The sequence below is a fragment of the Delphinapterus leucas genome, chromosome 1, assembly GCF_059928025.1.
Source record: "Delphinapterus leucas isolate spDelLeu-1000000601 "Yukka" chromosome 1, BTC_Dleu_Yukka2, whole genome shotgun sequence".
NCBI lineage: Eukaryota > Metazoa > Chordata > Mammalia > Artiodactyla > Monodontidae > Delphinapterus > Delphinapterus leucas.
In genome coordinates this window covers 107543740-107569135 of record NC_143129.1, presented here as the reverse complement: position 1 = coordinate 107569135, position 25396 = coordinate 107543740, and the positions used below count along the sequence as shown (strand labels likewise).

At 35.7% G+C, this 25396-nt stretch overlaps 1 protein-coding gene and 1 non-coding gene across 2 annotated transcripts in view; both read left to right on the top strand.

Annotated features, from left to right (window-relative positions):
- Positions 1–25396, top strand: part of ABCD3 (ATP binding cassette subfamily D member 3) — a 96766-nt gene that overhangs the window by 12825 nt on the left and 58545 nt on the right. Inside the window, exons 2-4 of the mRNA XM_022553304.3 lie at positions 11399–11435; positions 17688–17786; positions 21650–21738. Coding sequence (XP_022409012.1) covers positions 11399–11435; positions 17688–17786; positions 21650–21738 — 225 coding nt within the window. The remainder of the gene's footprint in view (positions 1–11398; positions 11436–17687; positions 17787–21649; positions 21739–25396) is intronic.
- On the top strand, positions 15290–15396 carry LOC115801880 (U6 spliceosomal RNA). Its single transcript, XR_004022238.1, has one exon. It is a non-coding gene; the product is annotated as a U6 spliceosomal RNA (small nuclear RNA).

Genomic DNA, 25396 nt, shown 5'->3' with positions numbered 1-25396 from the left:
GCTGCACTGGAAGGTTCATATCTGGTAGTTGGTGCTGGCTGGTGGCTGGGATGCCTTGATTTTCATCTAAGTGATTATATCATTCAGTAGGCTATACCAGTTCCTTACCTGGTGGTCTCAGGTCAGCATTCCAAGAAGCCAGGGTGAAAGCAGAAAGGCTTCCACCCATTCTGTTGGCTAGAGCAAGTCACAAGCCTGGCCCAGATTCAAGGGTGGGAAAAAAGATTCCTCCTTTTTAGGAATTTGTCTCAGTATTTAATATACCAGCATTTCAAAACATTTGGGAATTTTTCTTGTATTTTTCTTTTTGCTGTTAATTACCAGCATAATTGCTTTGTGGTTAGAGTATTGATTTTTTCCCTCATTTTATTTTTACCTCTTTTAGTTGTTTGGAAGTTATTCTCTATATAAATTTTTAAAAAAATTTTACTGGTTACCCTAGAAATTTTGCCATCTGTTTACCTTTTCAAGTCTAAATATTAATCAATAAGAAATACTTCGTAATTCTCCCAGGCAGTAAAAGGACTTCAGAGCAGTGACCCCATTAACTTTTCGTCCTTATTTAGATGCATTTGTTGTGGGTTTTTTTTTTTAGTACTATAAGACATTATTATTATTGTTTTATATAATATTTACTTAGAGTTATATATTTACCACATTCTTTGCTTTCCATTCCCTCTTGCAGTCTATACCTTTCAACTGAGATCAACCCTCCTCTCCCCCATAATATGTCCTTTATAAATTTCTTTAGTACAAGTCTGCTGATGGTGAACCCTCTCCATATTGCCAGGGAATGTCTTTATTTGCCTTCATTCATGTAAGTGTCTTTTTTCCTGAATGTTTAATTCTAGATTGGCAGTAATTTTCTTTTTGTACATTGAAGATTTGATTCCACCATATTCTGGTTTCCATTATTAATGTTGAGAAGTCAACTGTTAGTTTGTAACTGTTGCTGCTTTGAAGGTAATCATTCTTTTTTGCTCCCATAGAGGCTTTTAAGGATTTATGTTTGTCTTTGGTTTTCTGAAGCTCACTATGATTTGGTTAGGTGTGGATTTATTTTTTATCTGTCTTCCTTAGAATTCACTGGGCCTTTTAATTTTTGTGGATTGGTGTGTTTCTTCCATTTTGGAATATTCTCGGCCATTACCTATGCCTCGTTTTCTTTCTTTATTCTTCCTGGACACCAACTGAGATAGTCTTATTGTAACCACTGTCTCTTATTTCTTTGTTTGCTGTCTTTTTGTTTTCTCCTTGCTATACTCTGTATAGTCAATTCTGACTTAGCTGCTAGATTATTAATTTTCTCTTCAGCTGTGTGAAATCTATTAAACCTTTTGATTAAATATTTAATATTATTGTATTTTTATTTTTAAGAATTCCATTTGGTTTTCTTAAGTCTGTGTAGCTTTTTATTATTTTCTTATCTTGGTAGATATCTTTGTTTTATTTTATCTGTTTATTTCTTTAAATATAGTCTGCATTGTTTTATAAGGTATGTTTGGAAATTACAACATCTGAAATCTTTTTGGGTCTGCTCCTGTTTTCTGTCATTTCTACTGGTTCTTGGTTATGGAGTGTAGTTTCCTGTGTGCTTGGTTATTTTCGATTATGGTCTAGACATTTTATTTAAAATTACTTGTAGGAATAATTTTGAGGCTTATAGTAAACATACTTTCATTTTAAGAGGAAAGTTTACTTGTTAAAGTACCTGGGAGCAGTATCAGTCAGGGAACAACTTAAACCAAGTTTCTTAAGAGCACATACTAAAATTTTTAGTACAGTAGCTTAATAAACAGGTATAAGACTCACATTTCAGACTTCATATTTTTGTTTCCCAAAGGAGTTATATCATTGTATATTCACAGTATTGTCATGTTAATTCCTTTCAAATCAACATCTCCACTCTTGAACTTCAAATCTAAACTTAAAAAAAAATCTCTTGGACAATTCCATATAGTTATCTTATTGGAACCTGAAATTTAACATATTTATAATGAGTCCAATTATTATTTCCCTGAATGCTTCTACTGTTATTCTTTATTATGGTAAATGGAATGACTGTCCTCGGGTCGCTTAGGGTGCAAACTGTTTGTGAGACCTGAGGAAAAATGATCTTTGCCTTTCAGGGCATAAGTTTGGAGCAGAAGGTTTCTAATACCTCCTGTATCTTTACATAGTTCTTTAAGTCTTTGCTCTTCTCCTCTCATTTCCATATTCAGTTAGGTCTTAGCTCTTATCTATTCCCTCACCCTGTTATTTCTAGCAATTTTGTTTCATCTTTCCATTTCCATAGCCACCACCTTTGTTCAGGTCTTCATCATTTTTGGGCCCTGATTGACCTTGGTTGTGTGTGTGCACATGTGTGCCCACACACACAAACACACACACACACAGCTATATTTGATATGGCTAAGGACTTGAATTGGGGGACAATAGAAATGATAAGGAACCTACTTAGAAAGCAGGTGAGAAAATTGTTAGTTTACATGAGAAATTTTGAGAGCCTGAACTGAAGTAGTTGCAATAGAGGAAAAGGAGAGCATCGAGAGAGATTGGATAGGGAGAGTATGAGAAAGGGAGAATATCTAAGAATAATTCCCAAGTTTGTGGCTTAGGTGATTGGATAGAAGAAGGTACATTCACTGAGTTAGGGCCCAGCTCAGAATGAGAAGGTGGAAGGGTAGATTTGGGGTGGAAAGGTAAGTTCAGACATACAATGCATGTTGAGTTTAAAATGATTTCAGTAGATCCAGGTACAGATACCTTATTTAAAAAAATAGATTATTCAAGTCAGGAGCTTAGGAAAGATGAGGGAGCTAGAGGTTTGGGGAGTCGTTAGAGAATGGGTGATAGCTGATATCATGGTTTTGACCGAGGTGTTCTAATGTAGTATCTCTAGGGCCTAGAGATGATGGATCTAATGATTCATTCTTCAGGGTCCTAAAGTTCTTTGAGAATTTTCTAACTTTGTGTTTTCATCTTGGTGATAAATTATAAATAAATTAGTATAAGCACATTCTGGATCATCTGAATGACTACCATAGTATTGCAGATTTTTGTGCCCGTATTTGTGTTTGAATTGTTGCTTAAGTGATCATCGAAAGAGGCCACATGTATGGTAGACAAATCTGCTGCATTAGAACCTACATCAGGCTGAAGTGTAGTAATGTAAAACTAAGAAAATCATCTTCAACCTTAGTATTCATACTGAATTATTTTGCTATTAAAATTTTCTTTTGTAGTGATAATTACGGGTGAAAGGTGTTTCCATAGAATTTCTAAGTAACTGAAATCTTATAACGAAGCTTTGGTTTGAAATCATGAAAAAGACGTAGAGCAACTGAGTAGTGTATTACTTTGTCACAAACTGATAAAAGAACATAGGGCTGACATGTAGATTATGTGTTTACGCCAAGTGAAGGCCTTATAAGATGTCATGGTATACTCTGAATAAGGTATTTCATGGTAGCTTGAAGAGAGAAAAGTGATGGGAGAGCTGGCTGATCATGTGGCCCATTGTGGGTGTGTGTATGTATATATATTGTGGGTGGATATGTGTGTATATATGTATGTATGTATGTTTTATATATATATGCAAATTATATTTTTGTGAGCAGTTACATTGCATGGATCTCCATTTGTCTCTATAAATACCAATTTGTAACACTTATTATTAGTAGTATTATTAGTAGTAAGTTCTATGACATTTTCACTGAGTATTTTAATTTTTAGAATTTTGTTTTGGGGTATACTAATAAATTGATTATCCCATCAACATTAATGAAGCAGTGATTTAAAGCCAGTTCATTGTTTACAAAAGAAAAATAATGAAGATTATTTAAAAATCGTGGCTATTAACTGGAACATACAACACATAAATAATTCCTTCTACTCTTTTACCCCAGCACTGGTGATTAGTTGTAGCAATGTTATCTCACCTATCACTTTAAATGAATGTTGATTCCATTTTTATTGGCTTTAAAATTTTTGCTAGTTTTTAAGTGATAAATTTTATTTTGTGGTTGTAGAAGAGCTGTAAACAAAAGGAATGTATACAGTTGACCCTTGAACAACATGTTTTTGAACTGCGAGGGTCCACTTGTGTGGATATTTTTCACTAAATATGTACTTCCATACTATATGATCCGTGGTTGGTTGAATCCAAGGATCTGGAGCCTCGGATACGAGGGCCTACTGTATAGTTATAGGTGAATTTTCAACTGCAGTGAGGGTCAGTGCTCCTAAGTCTTCACGTTTAAGGGTCAATTAACTTAATTTTATGCTTATACATTTTTTAAAAATTTATTTATTTATTTTTGGCTGTGTTGGGTCTTCGTTGCTGCGCGCGGGGCCCCCCCTAGTTGAGGCAAGCGGGGGCTACTCTCCGTTGCGGTGTGTGGGCTTCCCATTGCGGTGGCCTCTCCCGTTGTGGAGCACAGGCTCTAGGTGCATGGGCTTCAGTAGTTGTGGCGCCCGGGCTTCAGCAATTGTGTCTCGTGGTCTCTAGAACGCAGGCTCAGTGGTGCATAGGCTTAGCTGCTCTGCGGCATGGGGGATCCTCCTGGACCAGGGCTTGAACCCGTGACTTCTGCATTGGCAGGCGGATTCCTAACCACTGCACCACCAAGGAAGCCCGCTTATACATATTTAAGGAAGCACCAAATTAAGTCAACGCTGGGGTCTGTAAGAATTTTTTTTTCTTTCAGGAGAGGTTCGTATATTATCTGAAGTCCAGGAAACACTGGCCTAGAAAAATGAACTAAGTGAGAAATTTTAGGGTCAGAATTATTGTTCTGGATAACAAAACTCTGATCAAAGTTTTCAGAATTGTTTTCCTTTTTTTTTTTTACTTAGTCTGAAAGTTATCTGAAAACTTCTCTTTTAATTTTTGTCAATTTCTTTTTCCTAGTCTCATAGTTCGTTGGGGGAAGTTTCTGCTTATTAGTTTTACATATTTTGTTGGCATTATTAAGGAATAGTTAACTCCATCTCCTTCTCCCTCACCCCTCCAACAATAAAGAACAAAGAAAATGTACTTTTCTATTGTGTTCTTAGGAAAAAGTCTCCCCTAGGTTTTGGTCATCTTTTTCTTTTATAGTTTTATTGAAGCTTTACTGATGTACAATAAACTGCTTATGTTTAAAATACACAACTTAATGAGTTTTGACATGTAAGCACCTGTGAAACCATCACACCCATCAAGATAGCAAACATTTCCATCACTCCAGAGATCCCTCATGCCCCTTTGTAGTCAGTCTTCTCCCTTGCACCAGCCTGAAGCGACCACTGACCTGCTTTCTATGACTGTAGATTAGATTTGACTGCTCTAGAATTTCATGTTAAGTGGGATCTACACTATGTACATTTTTGTCTAGCTACTTTTAGTCGGCATAATGATTTTGAGATTCATCCATGTTGTGTGCATCAATAGGTTTTTTTAAATTGTTGAGTACATTTTATGGAAATAACTACAATTTTTAAAATCCATTCACTTGTTGATGAACATTTGGATGTTTCCAGGTTTTGGCTATTAAAAATAAAGCAGCTATGAATATTTGTGTAAGGTTTATGTATGGAAATATGCTTTTATTTTCCTTGAGTAAATACTTAGTAGTGGAATGGCTGGCTTGTATGGTAGGTGTATGTTTAACTTTTTTTTTTTTTGCGGTACGCGGGCCTCTCACTGTTGTGGCCTCTCCCGTTGCGGAGCACAGGCTCCAGACGCGCAGGCTCAGCGGCCATGGCTCACGGGCCCAGCCGCTCCGCGGCATGTGGGATCTTCCCGCACCGGGGCACGAACCCGTGTCCCCTTCATCGGCAAGCGGACTCTCAACAACTGTGCCACCAGGGAAGCCCTCTTTAACTTTTTAAGAAACTGTTTTCCAAAGTGATTGTACCATTTTATATTCCCATCAGCAGTATAAGAAAATTCCAGTTGCTCCACATCCTTGATAACGCTTGCTATGACCAGTCTTTTTAATCTTAGCCATTCTAGTGGATGTGTGTAGTGGTTTCTCATTGTGGTTTTAATTTGAATTTCCCTAAGAACTAATGATTTGGAGCATGTTTCCTGTGTTTATTTTCCATCCATACATTTTCTTTGGCAAAGTGTCTGTTTAAATCTTTAAATGAATTGCCACCTTATTTGATTGTAAGGGTCTGTTATGTATTCTGAATACAAGTTTTTTCTTGGGTATGTATTTTGCATATATGTTCTCCCAGTTGGTGGCTTGTCTTAATTTTCTTAGTAGTATATTTTGAGAAACAAACATTTAGAATTTTGATGAATTCTAGTTTATTGATTTTTTTTTTTTCTGTGTGTAGTTTGTATTTTGTTCTATTTAACAAGTCTTTAACTCAAGATTACTGAGATCTTCTGTTTTCTTCTAGAAATTTTGTAGTTTTAGCTCTTACATTTAGGTCTCTGTTTCACTACAGGTTAATTTTTGTATATGGTGTGCAATAACATCTGAGGTTCCTTTTGATTTTTTTTGCAAATGTCTGTCCAGTTGATCCAGTACCATTTGTTAAAAGATTATCCTTTCCTCATTGAGTTGCCATGGCACTTTTGTCTTATATCAATTGACCTTATATGTGTAGGTCTACTTTGGACTTTTCTGTTTCTTTGATCTCTATTTATACTCCAGTATCAAACTCTTGATTAGCATAGCTTTATGATAAGCCTTGAAATTAGGTGCAATTCCTCCAACTTTGTTCTTCTTTGTAAAAATTTATTGATTGTTCTAGGTCCTTTGCATTTACGTACAGATTTTAGATTCAACTTGTTACTCTCTATAGAAAAGTCTGGTACGATTTTGATTTCATTGTATTTCTAAATCAATTTGGAAAGAATTGACACTTTAATAATATTGAGTCTTCTGATCCATGACCATGATATATATCTATCTAGTCTTCTTTGAACATTTCTTTGCAATGTGTTGTAGTTTTCAGCATGCAAGTCTTGCACGTCTTTTTTTTTCTTTTTAATTTTAGCCCTAAGTATTTAATATTTTTGATGCTTTTATAAATGGTATGTTTAAAATTTCAATTTCCAATTGTTCTTCACTCATATGTAGAAATACAATTGGTATTTATATATAGATGTTGTATCCTGGAAACCAGTTGAACTCACTTAGCTTTTTTGTAGATTCCTTAGGCTTTTCTGTATAGTGTTTATAGAGTCTGCAATAAAGATAGTTTTACTTCTTCGTTTTCATTCTATGTGCCTTTTGTTTGTTCTGCTTACTTTATTGCACTGTGTCCTTCAGTAACAATATTGAATAAAAGTGGTGAGTGTTGGCATCTTTGCAGTGTCCCAGATCTTACAGAGACTCGGTCTTTTGTTAATTGGTATGATGATAGTTGTAGGTGTTTGATGATGTCCTTTATCAGACTGAGGAAGTTCCTTTTATTTCTAGTTTGATGAGAGTTCTTAGGATGAGTAAGTGTCAGGTTTTATAGGCCTTTTCTGTATCTATTGATATGATCATATGTTTATTCTTCTTTAGACTGTTAATATGATGAATTACCTTGTTTTCTCAAATGTTAACCTGACTTTACATTTCTTGGATAAAACCTTCCTATACTTTTTATAGCTGGTTACTGCTCTTGTCTCTTCTTTTTTGTAATGTCTTTGCCAAAGAAAAATGAGAAATTTGCAGAAGCACTTCTCGTAGCATATCAAATACAGAGGTTGTCTTGAGGGAAAGCACTGTGCAGTTGTTTGAGTTGTGAACTGAACTAGCCACTTTTTTTTTGTTGTTTTTTTGGTGGAACATCATTTTTACTTGAAAGAAAGACTGAATAACTCTGGTTATTCAGCCTTGAATGTTGCAGACATTTTCTTGTAATGCCTTCAAGGAAAAACAGCTGGCAATGTTTGTTGCTAATGTTACAGTTTAAGCTTTCAAGTGAAAATTAGAATTTGGAAATCTTGTCTGCTACCATGAGCTTGCTAGTTTCCCAGTGCTTAAGACCTTTCTGATGAGGTTGGTGGTAATATTAACAAATATAATTTAAAAAATATTGTATAATAAAATGTATTACATTTGGAAGGCCTACTATATAACTCAGTGAACCAGCATTTTCCAAATGACTAATGCATGATCTTAGAAAATTTCGAGTGGGTTAAAAGAGCCATTGAAAGTGTAATATAGGGGCTTCCCTGGTGGCACAGTAGTTGAGAATCCGCCTGCCAATTCAGGGGACACGGGTTCCATCTCTGGTCTGGCAAGATCCCACATGCTGCAGAGCAACTAAGCCCGCGAGCCACAACTACTGAGCCCATAAGCTGCCACTACTGAAACCCATGTGCCTAGAGCCCGTGCTCCGCAACCAGAGAAGCCACCACAATGAGAAGCCTGCACACTGGAACGAAGAGTAGCCCCTGCTCACCGCAGTTAGAGAAAGCTCGTGCACAGCAACGAAGACCCAGCACAGCCAAAAATAAATAAATAAAATAAATTTATTTTTTTTTAAAGTGTAATATAATATAGACCAGTGAATTTTATTGTATCAGAGTACAAGTTCATTGATATAATTATCAGACTGCATTGCAGCATTATAGTATCACAGAAGAATATCCACAGTTATTAGAATACTGTTTTACAACTGCCTATCTGAATTGCAGTAGATAGAACGAATACAGACTCAGATATGAGAATCCATTTGTCGTCTATTGAGCCAGACATAAAGGAGATTTGCCAAAATGTAAAAACAATGCCACTTTTCTTACTAAATTATTTTGTTTGAGAAAATATAGCTATTTTTATAAAAATTTTATTTAACATGTAATGTATTTGTTGTCTTTAAATGAGTAAATAAGTATTTTTAAAATTTATGAGGTTGAAATTTCATATGATAAATATCCATGTAACACAAATATATAAAAGTTCTTGGGGATCCTGAGACCACGAGGTTTGAGAAATGCTGATCTAGAATAGTGTCTAGCATGTAGTAAGCAATTAGTAGACGTTTGAATGCTTCTTGACCACGTCACTTTTATAATTTACCTGTCTTTTCAGTACCACATGCACTTGATAATGTATCTTTTCTGTGTGCCGTTGTTTCATACTCTAGCAACCAAGTTGCTTTTATATATCTTATCCTGGTACTGCGATTCTCTTTTCCTTGCCTTTGCCCACGCCTGGATGTTGGGCAAGGCAATGAAAAGGATTGATGCAGGAGTGCCATCGTAATTTGGAAAGTGTGCTGATTTATTGAGTGAGAAGAAGATAGATGAGCAGCTCGTGACTGAACATGACATTGATATTGGTATAATAGACTGGTTTAAGGTTATCATTCACATAGTCACAAAATTAGATTTAAAAATAACTTCAGTTGGTTATACCCTGAAATGTGACAAGATAACTGATATTTAGTGATTGTTCTAGGTATTATAGATACCTCGCCATTTTGTGTGCATATTGATAATATATTTTGAACATGTTGAATACTTTTATTTTAATGGATTTAGCTCATAAATATAGTATACTGCTCTAATTTATCCTAAGTAATTTATATGTATTTATATAGCTGGTATCTTCAAAATTGAGGAAACATTAAAGAATTCTTAAAAAGAGGAATTTAGAAAGCCTTATTTATAAAAGGGGCTCATAATTAACTGTGCATGCTTGAACATATATATAAAAGGCATTCTGTGAAACAGTTTTGCGGTCTCATGGAAATTTAAAAACAGATGAACAATCCTGCAGTATAATTGAAACTAGAAACAGTAATAAACCTAAGCACTTTAAAAATGATAGCATCTACCGAATTGTATCAATAGTTGTTTGCCTTTCTAGCGTTATTCAGTGACGTGGTATCCTATTACTGAAAATGTTCACTGATTGCTGTACAGATTGCTGTGGCTCAACTAGGTATTGAACATACAGGGTTGGGTAATATATGACCCCTGTAGTAGACAAGGAGATATGCTACCCAGATTCCCCTTCAAAGAAGGGCTCACTATCCAGCTATGAGGAGTGCGGATTACCAGGTAGCCCCTTCTGCACACACCTCTAGGGTCTGCCTTACCTGCAGAGCTACCTCCCTCAAGGTCATGATCTCCCTGGAGCAGCATACATTTGCATGCTGAGCTAGAAAGAGGTTTAAAGACCTGACCATTTCATCCCATTACAGAGCACTATGATGGACAGTATTTGATTCAGGGCTTCCCACTTGGTTGGCTGAAATTTTGTTGGCCTATATCACAGTTTGAGTTCTGCCCAAACTTTCTTTCTTTGCCTTCCTTTCACAGACACTGATCTCTAATAAACATTTTGTACTCTGAACACCACCTTGCCTCTACTTTGGAGAAGCCAACCTGCAATAGCTCCTGATCTCATAGAACTAATATAGTGGGAGGAAATATATGTTAAACAAGAGATTTAATATGTGATTAATGTTATATAGAAGCATAGGGTGCTATGGTAGTGTGTATAAAAAGAAGCCAAGCCTGGTTATTATATTGTTTTGGGGTGCTAGATTAACTACTTTGAGTAGCGTGAACCTTGGGCATGGTACTGACTTTTCCAAGCCAGTTTTTTCTTTCTTTCTTTTTTTAAAATTTATTTATTTATTTATTTTTGGCTGCGTTGGGTCTTTCTCTAGTTGCGGTGAGCGGGGGCTACTCTTGGTTGCGGTGTGCGGGCTTCTCATTGCGGTGGCTTCTCTTGTTGCGGAGCACGGGCTCTAGGCACGTGGGCTTCAGTAATTGTGGTGAGCGGGCTCAGTAGTTATGGTGAGCGGGCTCTAGAGTGCAGGATCACTGGCTTAGTTGCTCCGCGGCATGTGGGATCTTCCCAGACCAGGGCTCGAACCCGTGTCCCTTGCATTGGCAGGCGGATTCTTAACCACTGTGCTGCCAGTGAAGTCCCCCAAGCCAGTTTTTTCATTTGTAACATGGAAATGACACATGGTCTCCCATCCTTTAGGCAGCTAACCTGGGATTGCTCACATGGCTGGGAAAAGATTCCCAGCAGCAAGAGAGTGAGCCCAATGCACAAATGTTTTTCAAGGCCTTCCTTGTGTCAATTTGCTAATATCTTGGCCAAGCCTTGATTCAAGGATGGAAAAACAGACTCTGCATCTCCATGGGAGAATTTGTAAAATAAGTGTAGTTGTGTGTGTATGAAAAAATTACAACGTAATGCCTGATGTATTATAGTAGTAGTTAACATTTATTGAGCACTTTTTGTGATTTATACTTAGTAAGAGGACTGTGGATTATACAATTGGACTATTGTATTTAATATATTCTATCTCAGTATGAAATGTAAAAGAAGAAATTCATTTGGAGAATTTGATATATTCTTTTGATATCTTAAAATAATATTTTATGATGGGAACAGTTTGCAAATAAAGCTGTCTTGCTCTTTTTTCTTTTTCTCTGCAGTAAGAAAAATGGAAAACCACCATTACGGAACAATGAGGTAAAATTTATGTTGTCTACTCTTTGGGATTTCGTGCATTTATTTCATTTGTTTCATTATATATTTTTGAATTAGGATAAAATCACGGAATTTAAGAATTAGAAGGGAACTTAAATATCATCTCTAATCCACTACATATTATAGGAATTCTTCCTAAAATAGGAATCCTTGGTAGGTGACTTTTCGTATTTACTTGAATCTGTTCATTTGATGGAAAGTACTACCTAGGAGATAGCCATAACTGTATTAGTTCAAGTCCATGATGGAATTAATCTTCCCTCTCTAAGCCTCTATTTTGTCATTTGTAGAAACACAGGACAAGTTTACTCTATTTTCTCTTAACAGACTCTCATATTGTTTGAAGATGGTTGTATTTTCTGAATCTTTTTCCCCCGCTAAGCAATCCTCATTCCTTCAAGTGTTTCTCAGGTGACATGGTTTCTAATTGTTCGTAAATTATGTATACATTCCTCTGGATCTATACTAGTTAGTTCCTCTAGACATTAAGTTTAGGATAGAATGTAGTCTGTGGTCTATAGAATGTAGTCTAATGTAGACGTGGTCTGACTAGTGTGGAATGCATCAGCACTACTACATTTCTTGATATGAACATCATGTTGCTAAAATTCAGCCTAAAGTTGCTTTTACTTCTTTAGCCATTACTTCTGTTTATATTAAGTGGAGTTTGTGATAAATTGTAAGCCTTCAGGTGTCTTTCTGATGAACAGCTCTTTTGACAGACGTCTGTATTCATCAGTTGATTTCTTTATTTCTTTTTTTAATGACAGTTTTATTGAGATGTAATTCATATACCATAAAATCCATCTATTTAAGTGTACAATTCAGTGGTTTTAGTATGTTCACAGAGTTGTACAGCCATCACCACTATCTAATTTTAGAAAATTTTCAATTCCCCAGAAGGAAATTCCATACACATTAGCAGTCATTCCTCATTACCCTCTCCTCCTGGCCCTTGGTAACCACTGATCTACTTTCTGGCTCTATTGATTTGCCTATTTTGGACATTTCATATAAATAGAATCATGTAATATGTGGCCTTTTGTGACTGGCTTCTTTCACTTAACATGATGTTTTCAAGGTTCATATGTATTGTTGAATGTATCGGTATTTCATTCTTTTTTATTGCTGAATAGTATTTCATTGTTTAGATATACCACATGTATTTATCCATCAGTTGAGGGAAATTTAAGTGGTTTCCCCCTTTTGGTCATTATGAATAATGCCCAAATTATTGAACATTCATGTACAAGTTTTTGTGTGGACATATGTTTTCATTTCTCTTGGGTATATACTTAGGAGTAGAATTGCTAGGTCACATGGTAACTCAGTTGTTTCCCTGTAAATGTCAGCCTATAGGGTCTATACTATTAGTCTATTCTATAATATGTCTATTCTATTACTCTATTAATTTTCTTTTTTTTCTTTTTGGCCACACTGCACAGCTTGCGGGATCTCAGTTCCCTGACCAGGGATTGAACCCGGGACATGGCAGTGAAAGCCTGGAATCCTAACCACTAGGCCACCAGGGAACTCCCTAGTATAATTCTGAATATAATTCTAACATCTAGTGTGTTAAGTGGAAGGTATTATGTACAAACTTAATTTGTCTTCTCTATCTTCCTCACAATTGCTGATAGTATTGACTAGGTTAGGACCAGAAAATTCCTCTGTGGCATCTCTTAATCTTTGTTTTTTTGGTTATGGTTTATTCAGCTGTGACTATATCCAACTGCAGAAAAATCTGGTCTTTATTTCTCCATTAAGGCCACAATAGTTTTATAAGAAACGTCAAATTCCTTGATTAATTTGTTAATTCATTTATTAAGTCAGCCTGTCAAAAAATATTGATTGAGCCCCTCATATATGCCTGGCATTGTTCTTGGTTCTGCGTGTATAGCAGTTAACAGAAATTCCTACCCTCATGGAGCTTAATGTTGTGCATGTCAGCTAATATACTAGCACAGTATCCTTAACAAAGAAGGAAATTAGAAGGCTTTGACATGACTTCTTCCTAGTAAACTTCTGCTGGCTTCTAAGGATTAGCGTCTCTTAGGTCTTCCTAAACCCTCAATATTAATGTCTATTCTCTGAATATCCTGGAGATGGACATCAAAATTGCTGTTCTCCAGTTTCCATAATCTTTGAAAAATGGGACAAGATATGCTTATCTCCAGTCATTTGGCAAATTTCCATCTTCATAATCTCTTATATCTAAATTATACCTGAGTAATCAAACCTTAGTTATCTTAGTTATAGCTACTATTTGTATACCACCGTATCTGAAAGTTCTAGGACATCGGTGAAACTATCCAGTACAGCAGTATTCATTCACTCATATTTTAATTCTTCCTATTTTTTTTGTACATTTAAATATATATATACACTTGTTTGCTAGTCATATAGTGTAAGCAAAATAAATTTAGTTTAGATCAAATTGTTGGCCAAAAAAAGGGTTTAAGGCAGTGTACATCCTGATACCACATTTGTGAAATCTATAGGAAGTGCACACACAGACATATGCTGAAATGAAATTTGGTAAGAGATATGCCAAATATTAACAGTTGATGTCTCTCAGTGGTAGCTATAGGCTCCTTATTTTTGCTCATCAGAATTTTCTAATTTTACGACAGTGAATGTGTGTCACTTATGAGGGGATGCAATTGAAAAGAATTTTTTCTTGAAATTTTTTATAATCTTTGGTGGGATGGGTTGAGGTGAGACAAGTTTCATAAGACATTAGATTTAAGTAGAAAAAAATTTAGATAGAGAATAGTATAAAGAGATAGTTGACTTGTTTTAAAATATTTATTCTTTTTGATGTAATACACAGGGTATAAAATTCAAAATATACAAAGGTAGCACTGTGCTGGGTTTGGTCTTCAGCATTCCCATGCATATTTTTGTACTTTTGGGGTGTGCGTATATCTCCATAAACAATATAGGTAGAATTATTTTGCTTATTGAAAAATTTTATAAATTGAGTCATTGTACGTATCGTTCTCCTTTTTTTTCAGCATAATGTTTTTTTAGGATCCATCTATGTTGATAGCTATAGATCTAGTTAATTAACCATTCTATAGTATTCTCTTGTATGAATATGAGCTGCTTCCTTTTTTACAGTTGTGTAGAATCTTCATTGCATAAATTTACCATGATTTATGTAGTATCTCATAATTGCTGTACATTTAGGTTTTTAATTTTATAGTATTATAAAACAATGTGCAAGTTTTTTCATTTATGTGTTTAAGCATATGTTCAGGAATATCTCTAGGATAAGTTTCTAAAAGTAAATTTGCGGGATTGTTTTACATTTTGCAATGAGTGTATGTTTTATATTTTGATAGATGCAACATAATAGTTATGTTGATTTATACTTCCTCTAACAATATACAGAAATGCTTACACTTTTGTCAGCACAACATGACCTTTTATTTGCTATTTCAAACATCTGTCTTTTCTGGTAAGTTCTGGTTCATGTCACCTTTCTAAGTTGATTGACACATCAATAGGAACTTCTCGTTGCCCTTTGACCTTGTTGCCTCCTGAATGTTAGGTACATTTTTTTTTTTTCTGACTGCATTATCACTTTAGCTTCTTAAATGGTCTTTAATGGTTGTTTTTTTCCTATGATTTGCATGTTAGATTTATATCATAAAAGTATTTTTTATATTTTTAAAAAATTACTGGGAAGTTTAAAGATGGGGAAAGTTAATTGTGGTTAAAATGAATTCTTAGGAGAAGCTAGTAGTGTTTATGAGATGTACTGTCTCTGTAAGTATTTGCATTTAGATTGGTTTCAGGTATGACTTTTATTATGTATCAAGAATGGTACAGTGCTCGCTTCGGCAGCACATATACTAAAATTGGAATGATACAGAGAAGATTAGCATGGCCCGTGCGCAAGGATGACACGCAGATTCGTGAAGCGTTCCATGTTTTTTTTTTTAAAAAAAGAATGGTACAGCATCTTGATTATTTCTTCAGCCTGAGTCAGCCCTCCAGCCCAGATGTTTGGTGTTTCCTGACTTTAGGAAGTATATCGTTCCCTTTATGGATTCAAATGTAATGAAAATAATAAAGTCAGCTTTCAGACAGCTTAAGAAATAGGAGCAGGGACAGAAGAAAAAGAGGAGGAGAAATTAATACCAGGTAAACTGCTAATTATATACGACGTGCTTCGTTGTTACTTTCTTATAACTTTTTTTTAAACCTTCCTCATTGTTTGCCCTAGATCATTTCTTGAGAACAGCTGGAAATAGTTATCCTCTGTTTAAGTCAGAAGGTGGCCGTTTCACCTTGGAATTATTCTGTCTAAGGCTCAAGCTAGGGATGGAGAAGGTACTGACTACAGGTGGGATGAAGTGAGGTAGGGAGGCAGTGACAGGAGGGAAACGAGAGTAGAAGTCTAACTTTCTTTAAAGGTAGTTGATGTACATTGCTTTCTCTTTATTCTTTTCTTCCTATACTTTCTCAGTTTGGGGAGGTGAAAGGGGATATTTAGGTTGAAGTTGTAAGGTTTGGCTTGAGGAGAATAGCCTAGCTAGAGTAAATAGACTGTGAGTAGGGCATTTTGTGTTTCGTTCACTGGTGTGTCCCCATGGTTTAGAACAGTGCCTTGGGCCAAGTAAATATTGAATGAATGAATACATACATGTGTGAATGAAGTAGACTGGGCCTGTGACTCAGTGGGATGGGGTTTACAACCTTTGTACGGTTTGAAAGACCTGAACTCTGTTCCAGCAGTTACACGGTAGGTTGGTTCTTATCCAGTTCTTTCTGTCTTAGTCTTTCTGATCTAACTCTACACACCCAGTGCCTTCATCTCTTGTCTACAGTTCTGTACGACATGCAGTATCTATTAGGATTACATATATAAAGCCCTTAGCACAGTGTGTGACATATGGATGGTAGCTTATTATTCTAATTCAGTACACAAACAACTCACTTAAGGTTTATCAAGTTAGATATTAATTTAATTAAAGCATAGTTACAGCAAAGTTTGTCTAACTAATAGAATTTACTATACCATGGGTACTTGTTTATCAAGAGCGTAGTAGTTAATACATAAGTGAGCTGTGATTATAGGAGTTGGGGAAAGGAGCTCAATTGGGGCTGGGGTCCTTCTGGAGAGTCTTGCCTATTGAGGAGTTTCTTCTGCCTGTTCTTCCAGACAGCCCAAGGGTAATGAAGTAAATAACGTCCACTATACCCAGTTCGTGTCACTCTTTCCTTATCCTTGCAAATGGTTTTATAGCTCTATTTTCTTGGGCCAGTGAAAATGAAGAAATATCTGAGGGTAATAAAATGATTTACCCCTCTTAATTATCGTCAGTGGTTTCCCTCTACACTGACAGTAAACTCTAAATCCTTCTATGGCTTCAGGGCTCTGTTTTTTATAGGTCCTGCGCATCTCTTCAGCTTCTCTCCTTTTGTCCCCTCTGCTCTAGCAGCACTGTCATCTTGCTCTTCAGTGTGCATACCAATTTTATTCCTGAACTGGGTTTTGTGCTTGGTGTTCCCTGTGCTTTACTACCCTCCCCCAAAGAGACCTTTCTTCTCATACTTCTCTGGATCATTCTTTTTCTCTTGACCCTGCCTAGTCTATCTGTAACGGTTTATTTATTGGTTTATTTTTATCTGGGTTTCCCCTGCTAGAATGTGAACTGTATGAGTGAGGGAACCTTGTCTGTCTTTGAATTTGTAAGGAAGAGTGCATATTAGAAATGTTAAATGATAAATCTAGGAATCCAAAAGTTTCCTGTAATTGATAGCAGGAAAGCTCCTGTTCAGGATTTATTTAAAATTCTGTTGTTAGTAAGGAAGTGGATGATGAACAAACAGTAATGAGGTGGATAATGGCCATTTCTTAGCTGTCCTCTGACCTCATCTTCTACTACTTTCTCTTGCTCACAGCTCCAGCCAGATTGGCCATTTTGTTATTAAACGAGCTTTTACCTTGGCATTTGTTGTTTCTTCTGTTTGCAGTGTTCTTTTTCCAGCTATTTCTGCAGCTTCACTTCTGAAAGGAAGTTCTCACTTCCTTATTCAGTTTTTGGTAACATCTTAGTTTCTTGAAAGCATGTTTGAATATGAAGAGCAGTACAAGACTATGTTTTTCAAATGCAGTATCCATCTTAGTAGTTGTTTATGTTGCCTTAGATGAAACATGGTTCTTTAATTTGTTATAACTATTTTAAGAGCTTTCTTTCTTTCTTTTTTTTTTTAATGTAGAAAGAGGGGAAAAAAGAACGAGCTGTGGTGGACAAGGTGTTTTTTTCAAGGCTCACACGAATTCTGAAAATCATGGTCCCTAGAACATTTTGTAAAGAGGTAAGTCTTATGAAATGATAATATTAAGTGTTCAACTTTAAAGCTTATGTGAGATCAGAACAATAGAATTATAAAGGCTTTGTTCTACTGCAGGTCAAGTGTCTCCTCTGTAGGTAATGAAGACTAAATTTTTGTCTAAGTCATTGCCTGTCATGCAAGTACCCTTGTTGTTCAGCGCCAGTTTTTAAATGATTTTCTCTTGTTTATGAAATATTATTATATTTTATGTGAAATACTAGAGTACTTCAGTACGGCCAGCCTAAATGGTGTTGCTTTATTATAATATAATGCAAACGAGATTAAATTTAGAAAGACCTTTTTATTACATTACGATGTTAACAAGTAGCATTGATATGGAATATGTTTGAGAGTTGCTTCTTCATATTTGATTAAATATGTTTTTAAGATACCTGAATTCTTCAAGTATTTTCAGGAAGTGAACTGGTTGTAAGAATAAAGTTTTGTTATTCTTTCATTTACTCTTTTGTCAAGATTATCTTTGTCATGATTTATTAAGTATTTTAATGATTAAAAATAACATAATGCTGTGTTCTCCATCTTTAATTACCTTAATATTCTCCTTTTGTACAACTAGAAATATTATCACTGTTGACTCTTTCTCCTCCCCATACCTACCTATCATCCTTTCAGTCACTGCTATCTGCTAATTTTTCTTTCTAAATATTCTTACCTAGATATTACAGTGTTCTTTAATTAGTCTCATTTCAAAGAATCTCTCCTTTTTTATTTATTTATTTATTTATTTTGCGGTACGCGGGACTCTCACTGTTGTGGCCTCTCCCGTTGCGGAGCACAGGCTCCAGATGCGCAGGCTCAACGGCCATGGCTCACGGGCCCAGCTGCTCCGTGGCATGTGGGATCTTCCCGGACCCGGGCACGAACCCGTGTCCTCTGCATCGGCAGGCAGACTCTCAACCACTGCACCACCAGGGAAGCCCGAATCTCTCCTTTTTAAATCTTTTCTGTCAAGTTTGTCTTCTTCAAACATAATTGTTTCCCACTGTTCAAATTTTAAAAAGCTTTAGGCTTGTAATCTATCGATAGCAGGAAAAGGATAAGACATTCCAAAAGCACTATAATTCTCAAAGGAAAGGCACATTCCTCCATCACACTGGACTTGCTCTCCTTCCTCTCACTTCAGCGTCATGTCTTGTTGACTCTGCCCTTAAAAGAGACTCTAAAAAATAATTTAATAACATTTGTTTTTTTTCTAATTAGATAGAGATCCTGTGTTTCTTGAAGAAAAATTGGAAAATGCACTTTTTAAATCTGCTTCGTCCCTTATATTTTAAATGTTTTTTCCAAGCATCCTTGAGTTTCTCTTCGATTAGTCCCTTACTTTCCATTTGTACTGTTCTCACTTGCTTGGATTATTATAATCTCTTCTCCTTTTCTAACTAGTCTTCTTTCTAAAACCCGAATAAGAACATTTGGCTTCTTTTCTCCTATAGGGTTAATCACGTGACTTTGCTCTTCCTTTGCATACCATCTACTTGGAAGGTCCTTTGCTGTTTTGTAGCCAGGCCTTGTGCCCTCGTACTTTCATGACACCATGTTTGTGACAACACCCCCAACAAAAACGAATATGTTTAAAAAACAGCTTAATGCTCTTTATCTTCTTTGTGAAGGCATCCCGTGACTCTCTGGATATAATTAATTGTTTTCTCATTCTACAATCTACCTGACTTTGAAGAATCTTTATTTAAAATACAAGCTTCTTCTCTGGAAAGATTTGTGTATTACCCCCCCCCCCTTATCAGTTAACAGCTTAATGTTCATTTAACCTTTTAGCAGAGGTTTGCTGAATATGAAATGAATGTGAGACATTGAATAGATCTCTGGGAGTTAGTAAGAAGGTAGATGGGCCTAACTTGGCCAACCTCCCAGTTCTGTCAAGGTGCATCCATGCCACAGAGCCATTTTACGAACCATCTTTGAGGGATATAAAAATCCGGGCTTAACCCCAGTTCAAGAAAGTGAAATAAACTCCAGTAGAAATCACAGATAATAGGAGGTAGAGATAGAGAGATTAATTTAATCAATTTATGAAATAAAAATGCTGCATATGAACATATGGAAGTTCATCTGTATCATAAGGTGAGGGACTGCCTAAATCAAGCCTATCTTTAGTTTCTGACATATTCTACGAACCCAGTAATGGAATTATGGTGATTCTGAGGACAGCCTTTGCATAAAAAGGCATTTCAGGACTGTCAATAATCAAAGTTCGGCAGATTTTGCTAAATGAGATAATAAACTTGATACTTATTTAAAGAAAAAATTAAGCAAAGTATATAAAATAAAGGCAAAAATAAACTATCTTTGTCTAATGTTACCTTTATTCCTCAAATGATTAATTTAGGATTGAGGCTGTACTTAAGGTCTGAATTAAAAGTTAGCATTACCGTTAAAGTGTCATCTACAAATAGGATTTATTAAAATCAGTAGGTTCTTCTGTTGTCAGTTTAATACCTAACTTCGAGATGGTGGGAGAGGGTAGGAAGATGGTATCTTCCTTGATGGACAACTCTGGCAAACGTTGGGGGAGCAGCTGTCACAACTCAGTTGTGTAGACTTTCTTTGACATTGCCTTCTTTCTTATGGATTCATTTATTACTTCCGTGTTTATGACTCCCTGCCTTGTCTTTCACTTAAGGGCTGTATTTTCAGTACCTTCACCTTTTTTAAAAAACAAGATTTGTTTTGCAAAAATTACAAAAGTCATAGATGCATTTGCCTCTCAATTCCATAACTTTGAAATCAAACACCTTATCCAACAAACATTGCCCCTGCCACACACCCTCTTCTCTGACTTTAGCTTCTATGCTGCTGTCATATTTTTCCCATTTAGAAAGTTTAAGGTCACCTTTGAATGGGTGTGTGTTGCAGTTGGAGGCTGGAGGGTAGATTTTCATCCCACACAAAGACAATTGACTCCTAGCCAGCCACTCAGCCTCTCACCTCTCCCCCACGATGATCCATCTTGCCCAGCATTGCTTAAGTAATGCTCTGTAAACACTTTTTAATATTCTGTTCTACCTAAAAGCTTGCAGTAGTTTTATAAGCTCTGCTGGATGTGCAATACTGTAATTCATATGGTTTTAATCTATTTTTTATTTTCCATTAAATCTTTCATCTTTTTTTTTTTTTTTACTCATAATCCTCATTTTCTCCTTTGTTTTACTTGGTTTATTTAATGTATTTCTAATGTCATAAGCCTTTTTTGCTACCTCAGACCTTTCGATCCTGCCACGTATCACGTGAAGTGATGCAAATATACTTACCTACACTGGTCTGTTTTCTTACATTTTATGTGTAAATCTTGCCTTAATAACTAAATTGAAAGCCCTGCAAGGGCAGGGACACTGTTAAGAGATTTTTCTAACAAACAGAACCAAATTTATTCTACTTAAGCAAAATTTTAGGCTTCAGTATTTGTTCTTAACTGTATATTGGTAGTTGTCATTTTTCTTTATTAGAGTTGTATATTAAAAACATAGGACAATCACAATACACTGTGATTTAGGTAGTCTAAGTTATACTGCTGGTTTCTGTCATTGACTAATTATATGAAGACAAGTCATTTGACCTGCCTGGGATTCACTTTTGAATCTGGATGAAAAATTAGATTAAATGATCTGTAAGGCCTTTTCCATTTACATTATATTTTAAACTTCTTTCAAAATTATATTTAAAAATAACCTGTAGGTAAAATGTCAGCCAACTACATTAAAGCTAGAATAAAGCTTTGAATTTAGAAACCAAAAATCTTTACCAAAGTAATGTTTCTTTTAACTTTCTAAAATGCATTTAATTAATTTACTGTACCTGGTTTATTTTAGACAGGTTACTTGATACTTATTGCTGTTATGCTGGTGTCTCGAACATATTGTGATGTTTGGATGATTCAGAACGGGACACTCATTGAAAGGTACTTTTCATCTTCGTCCTGTATGTATGAAATACTAATTTGTGTCATATTTAAGTGTTATTTTAAGCAAGAAATAGATTCTAAGTTAGGTATAAATACTTAAGTCAAATTATGTCTTTGTTCATTTACTTAGTAGATATTTATTGTCTCCCTTGTGCCACAGGCAGTGATAGGGATGTACCCATGAGCGAACAGGAGAGACCCTGTACCAAGCCCTGCAGAGCTGGCCGTTTATAGAGGGTCAGAGACAAGTAAACAGAAAATTATGGGACTTCCCTGGCGGTCCAGTGGTTAAGACTCCACGCTTCCACTGTAGGGGGCACAGGTCCGATCCCTAGTTGGGGAACTAAGATATCGCATGCCCCCGGGGCACAGCCAAAAAGAAAGAAAGAAAGAAAGAAAATTAATATGCAGTATAATAAATGCTGTAGTGGGAACTTAAAAAGTCACCAAGCTGGATGTCTGAAATTAATGAGATAATTTGAGGAAAATATCAAAGCATTTCAGGGAATCATGTTGAGAATGTTTATTAAACAGAAAAAAATTCTTAGACATTTTCTTCAGTTTCTGAAGTTAGTGCTTTATATATTTTTTCATTATAGTCTTTGTACATGTATTAATCACTGCAATTGATGATTTGGAATTTAAAAACAAAAAAACAGTTGGGATATTAACATTTATCTGTTAATAAAGGATTTATTCCTCATGATACCGATTTGAATGTCAGTAAAAAATTTTTTCTTGGAATTTTGTTTCCTGGCATGCAGTATTTTATCAGAAAATTTCTTAAAGTACTTAGTATAACGTAACTGTTTGAATGACAGTACTTAAAATTTTTAAATGCTCCCAAATTTTGTAAGTTTTTTTCTGACATCCTTGATTTGTGTGTGGCTTAGAGGATTTGTAGGAGAGGCAGAATGCTTTATGCAGGTGTTTTCTGACTCATCTCTCTAGAAGAACAAAGAAGGTTATCTGCATAGGATTAAAGCCCCGACCACGTGCCTCTGAATATGTGTAAATGGTACAGACGCCAATATTCAATTCAGGGCGCCCTGAATCCTTCGGTCAGTGCCATGCCTTTTTATTTCAATCAAAGTAATATATGAAAAGCTTAAAAAGTAAAACATGAATATAGTTTAATATCAAATAGCCATACAGGACTTAATCACAAAAACATTAGTTCTGTGCCCCATTCCTCCCACCTGTAACTGTCATTCCTGGAGCCAGTTGTCTTCTGTTCTTTTTACTGTTTCATCTCTTATTTTGTCTCTGCATTTCATAGTAACACACTTATGTTACTGTCTCTAGATTTTTCAGTCTTAGAGACTATGCGTGTATTTATTTCTCTTTTGGAAGATGAGAATTAGCTCTTTTCCACTCCTACCCATGTCTGTGCTCATTCTCTCAATGTTATATCACAATTTTTTGTTAAATCAGAATTTATTGTTTACATGATTTTGACTTTGTTTACAGCTGAGCCAAATGCTCTTCTTTGGTAGTTTCTTTTATATACAACTTCTTTTCCCGGCATTTATAAATTGCAGGTTTTTGTGCACATTAATTTTTTGCCTACTTCTTACTAATTCAGCTCAAGCTTATTGACAACACTATAAAATCTCAGTATTTGGGGGCTTCCCTGGTGGCGCAGTGGTTGAGAGTCCGCCTGCCGATGCAGGGGACACGGGTTCGTGCCCCGGACCAGGAAGATCGCACATGCCGCGGAGCAGCTAGGCCCGTGAGCCATGGCCGCTGAGCCTGCGCGTCCGGAGCCTGTACTCCGCAACGGGAGAGGCCACAACAGTGAGAGGCCCGTGTACCGCAAAAAAAAAAAAAAAAAAAAAAAAAATCTCAGTATTGTAATATGTCAAACACACTAGATAACTTACTGATTTTTATCTATTACCACCTCATACCTCTTGTTACTTTTCTGTCCTCCAGCCCTCATTAGGATTGATTGTGCTTTAGCTTCACTAAATAGCAGTCATGTTTGAATTTACTTTTATCGTGATCTTAAGAATTTTTTTCATCTTTCTTTCCTGCATTAAATAACTCCTATGTTCTGGATCTTTTGTTTTCCTCTTCCTCAGTTTACTCTCTCATTTTGGCAGATGCAGTCTTTTTCTGAGAAAAGGTTACAAGGGAAGTAAAATTTTGAGACCTTGTGGGTCTGATAAAGTCTTCTTCTCTCACACTTGATTGATAATTTAGCTGTATTTATTCATTCTAAATTGGAAATCAGTTTTTTTCAGAATTTGGAAAGCATCACCCTGTTGTCTTCTGTAGGGCTCTGTGGGTCTCAACCTTGGCTGCAGTATAATTAGAATCATCTGGGGAATTTTGAGACCTACTAATGATTCAATCAATCATTACTTTTTGAAGCATCCCAGGTGATCCTAACCTTGATCCCAGCCAAGGTTAAAAACTACTGATCTAGCTTCCACATTTGGTGTTGAGTCCCATTCCTGTGCTGATTGCCCGCCCTTAGCAGCGGATCTTCTTTTACCTGCTTTGGAAGCTTTTATTATTTCTTTATTGTTGATGTTGTATTGCTGGTGTTATGGGAATTTCACTGAATGTTGGTGTGAATTTTTTTTCATTCCGTGTGTTTGTGCTAGGCACTAGGTGGGCTCTTTTCAATCTAGAAACTCATTCTTCATTCTGAAGAATTAAATTTTCTTGTGTTTTTAAAAAAGTTCTTCCTCTCCAGTGTTTTCTATACTTTTTCTGGAATCTTAGTTGAGTGTTGGACTTCCTGGACTGATCTTCTGACTATAATTTCTCTACTGTTTACATCTCTGACATTTTATATTATATTCTAGGAGATTTCTTTTAACTTTATCATCCAGTGAATTTTTATTTGTTTTAATTTTATTTCCAGGAGCTATCTTTTTGTATGAATGTTCATTTTTGTAGCAGTCATTCTTTCAAGTCTGTGACTTTCAGTGTCCTTTGTTGTTCTGATCTTTGTCATTCAGTTTAGAGCTTTCCTTAAGCAGTCACTCTCGGCTGTGTATTCATATTTAACTTGCTAGAAGCCAAGTTGTGGGATTGTTGATTGTCTGGTTTCCCTGAAAGGAATTTGTAGGGGGAGTCTGGTCAGTTTTGTGTGTTTGTGCCCCAGTGAGGAATCCTCTAAGGAATTCTAAGAAGTTAAGCATGAGTAATTGAAGTGTTTGTTCATTGCTGCTAGCACATCAGCTTTAGCAGGATCAGTTTTGTTAAGTTCTCTTTCTATGAGCTTTGTGTACAAGTAAGTTGAGTCATTTGTATGATTAATATAGAGAAGACATGTAAGTCCTTTTACATGATTATAGAATTTTATATTTTTTTCCTTTGATGGCTTTACTTATTATTTAAATGCCGTATCTGTTAATAAAAATACAGGCTCCCCAACTGTAGTGTTATTAATTACCTGTGACAAAAATAACAGGTTACATCCACTGTGAATAACATTATATTAGATATCTGTGTACAGTCAGTCACATGATACATATAAAGAACCCTGTACAATCATGGTATAGTATAGAAGATTATCTTTTAAAGTTTTTTCCCTTTTATTCATATTTTGTGATTTCATGTTTTTGTAACCTAAAAGAATAATATTTAATTTTCTAAGCTAGGGATTTCCAACTTTAATTAAATAGGTGCTTATTTTAAT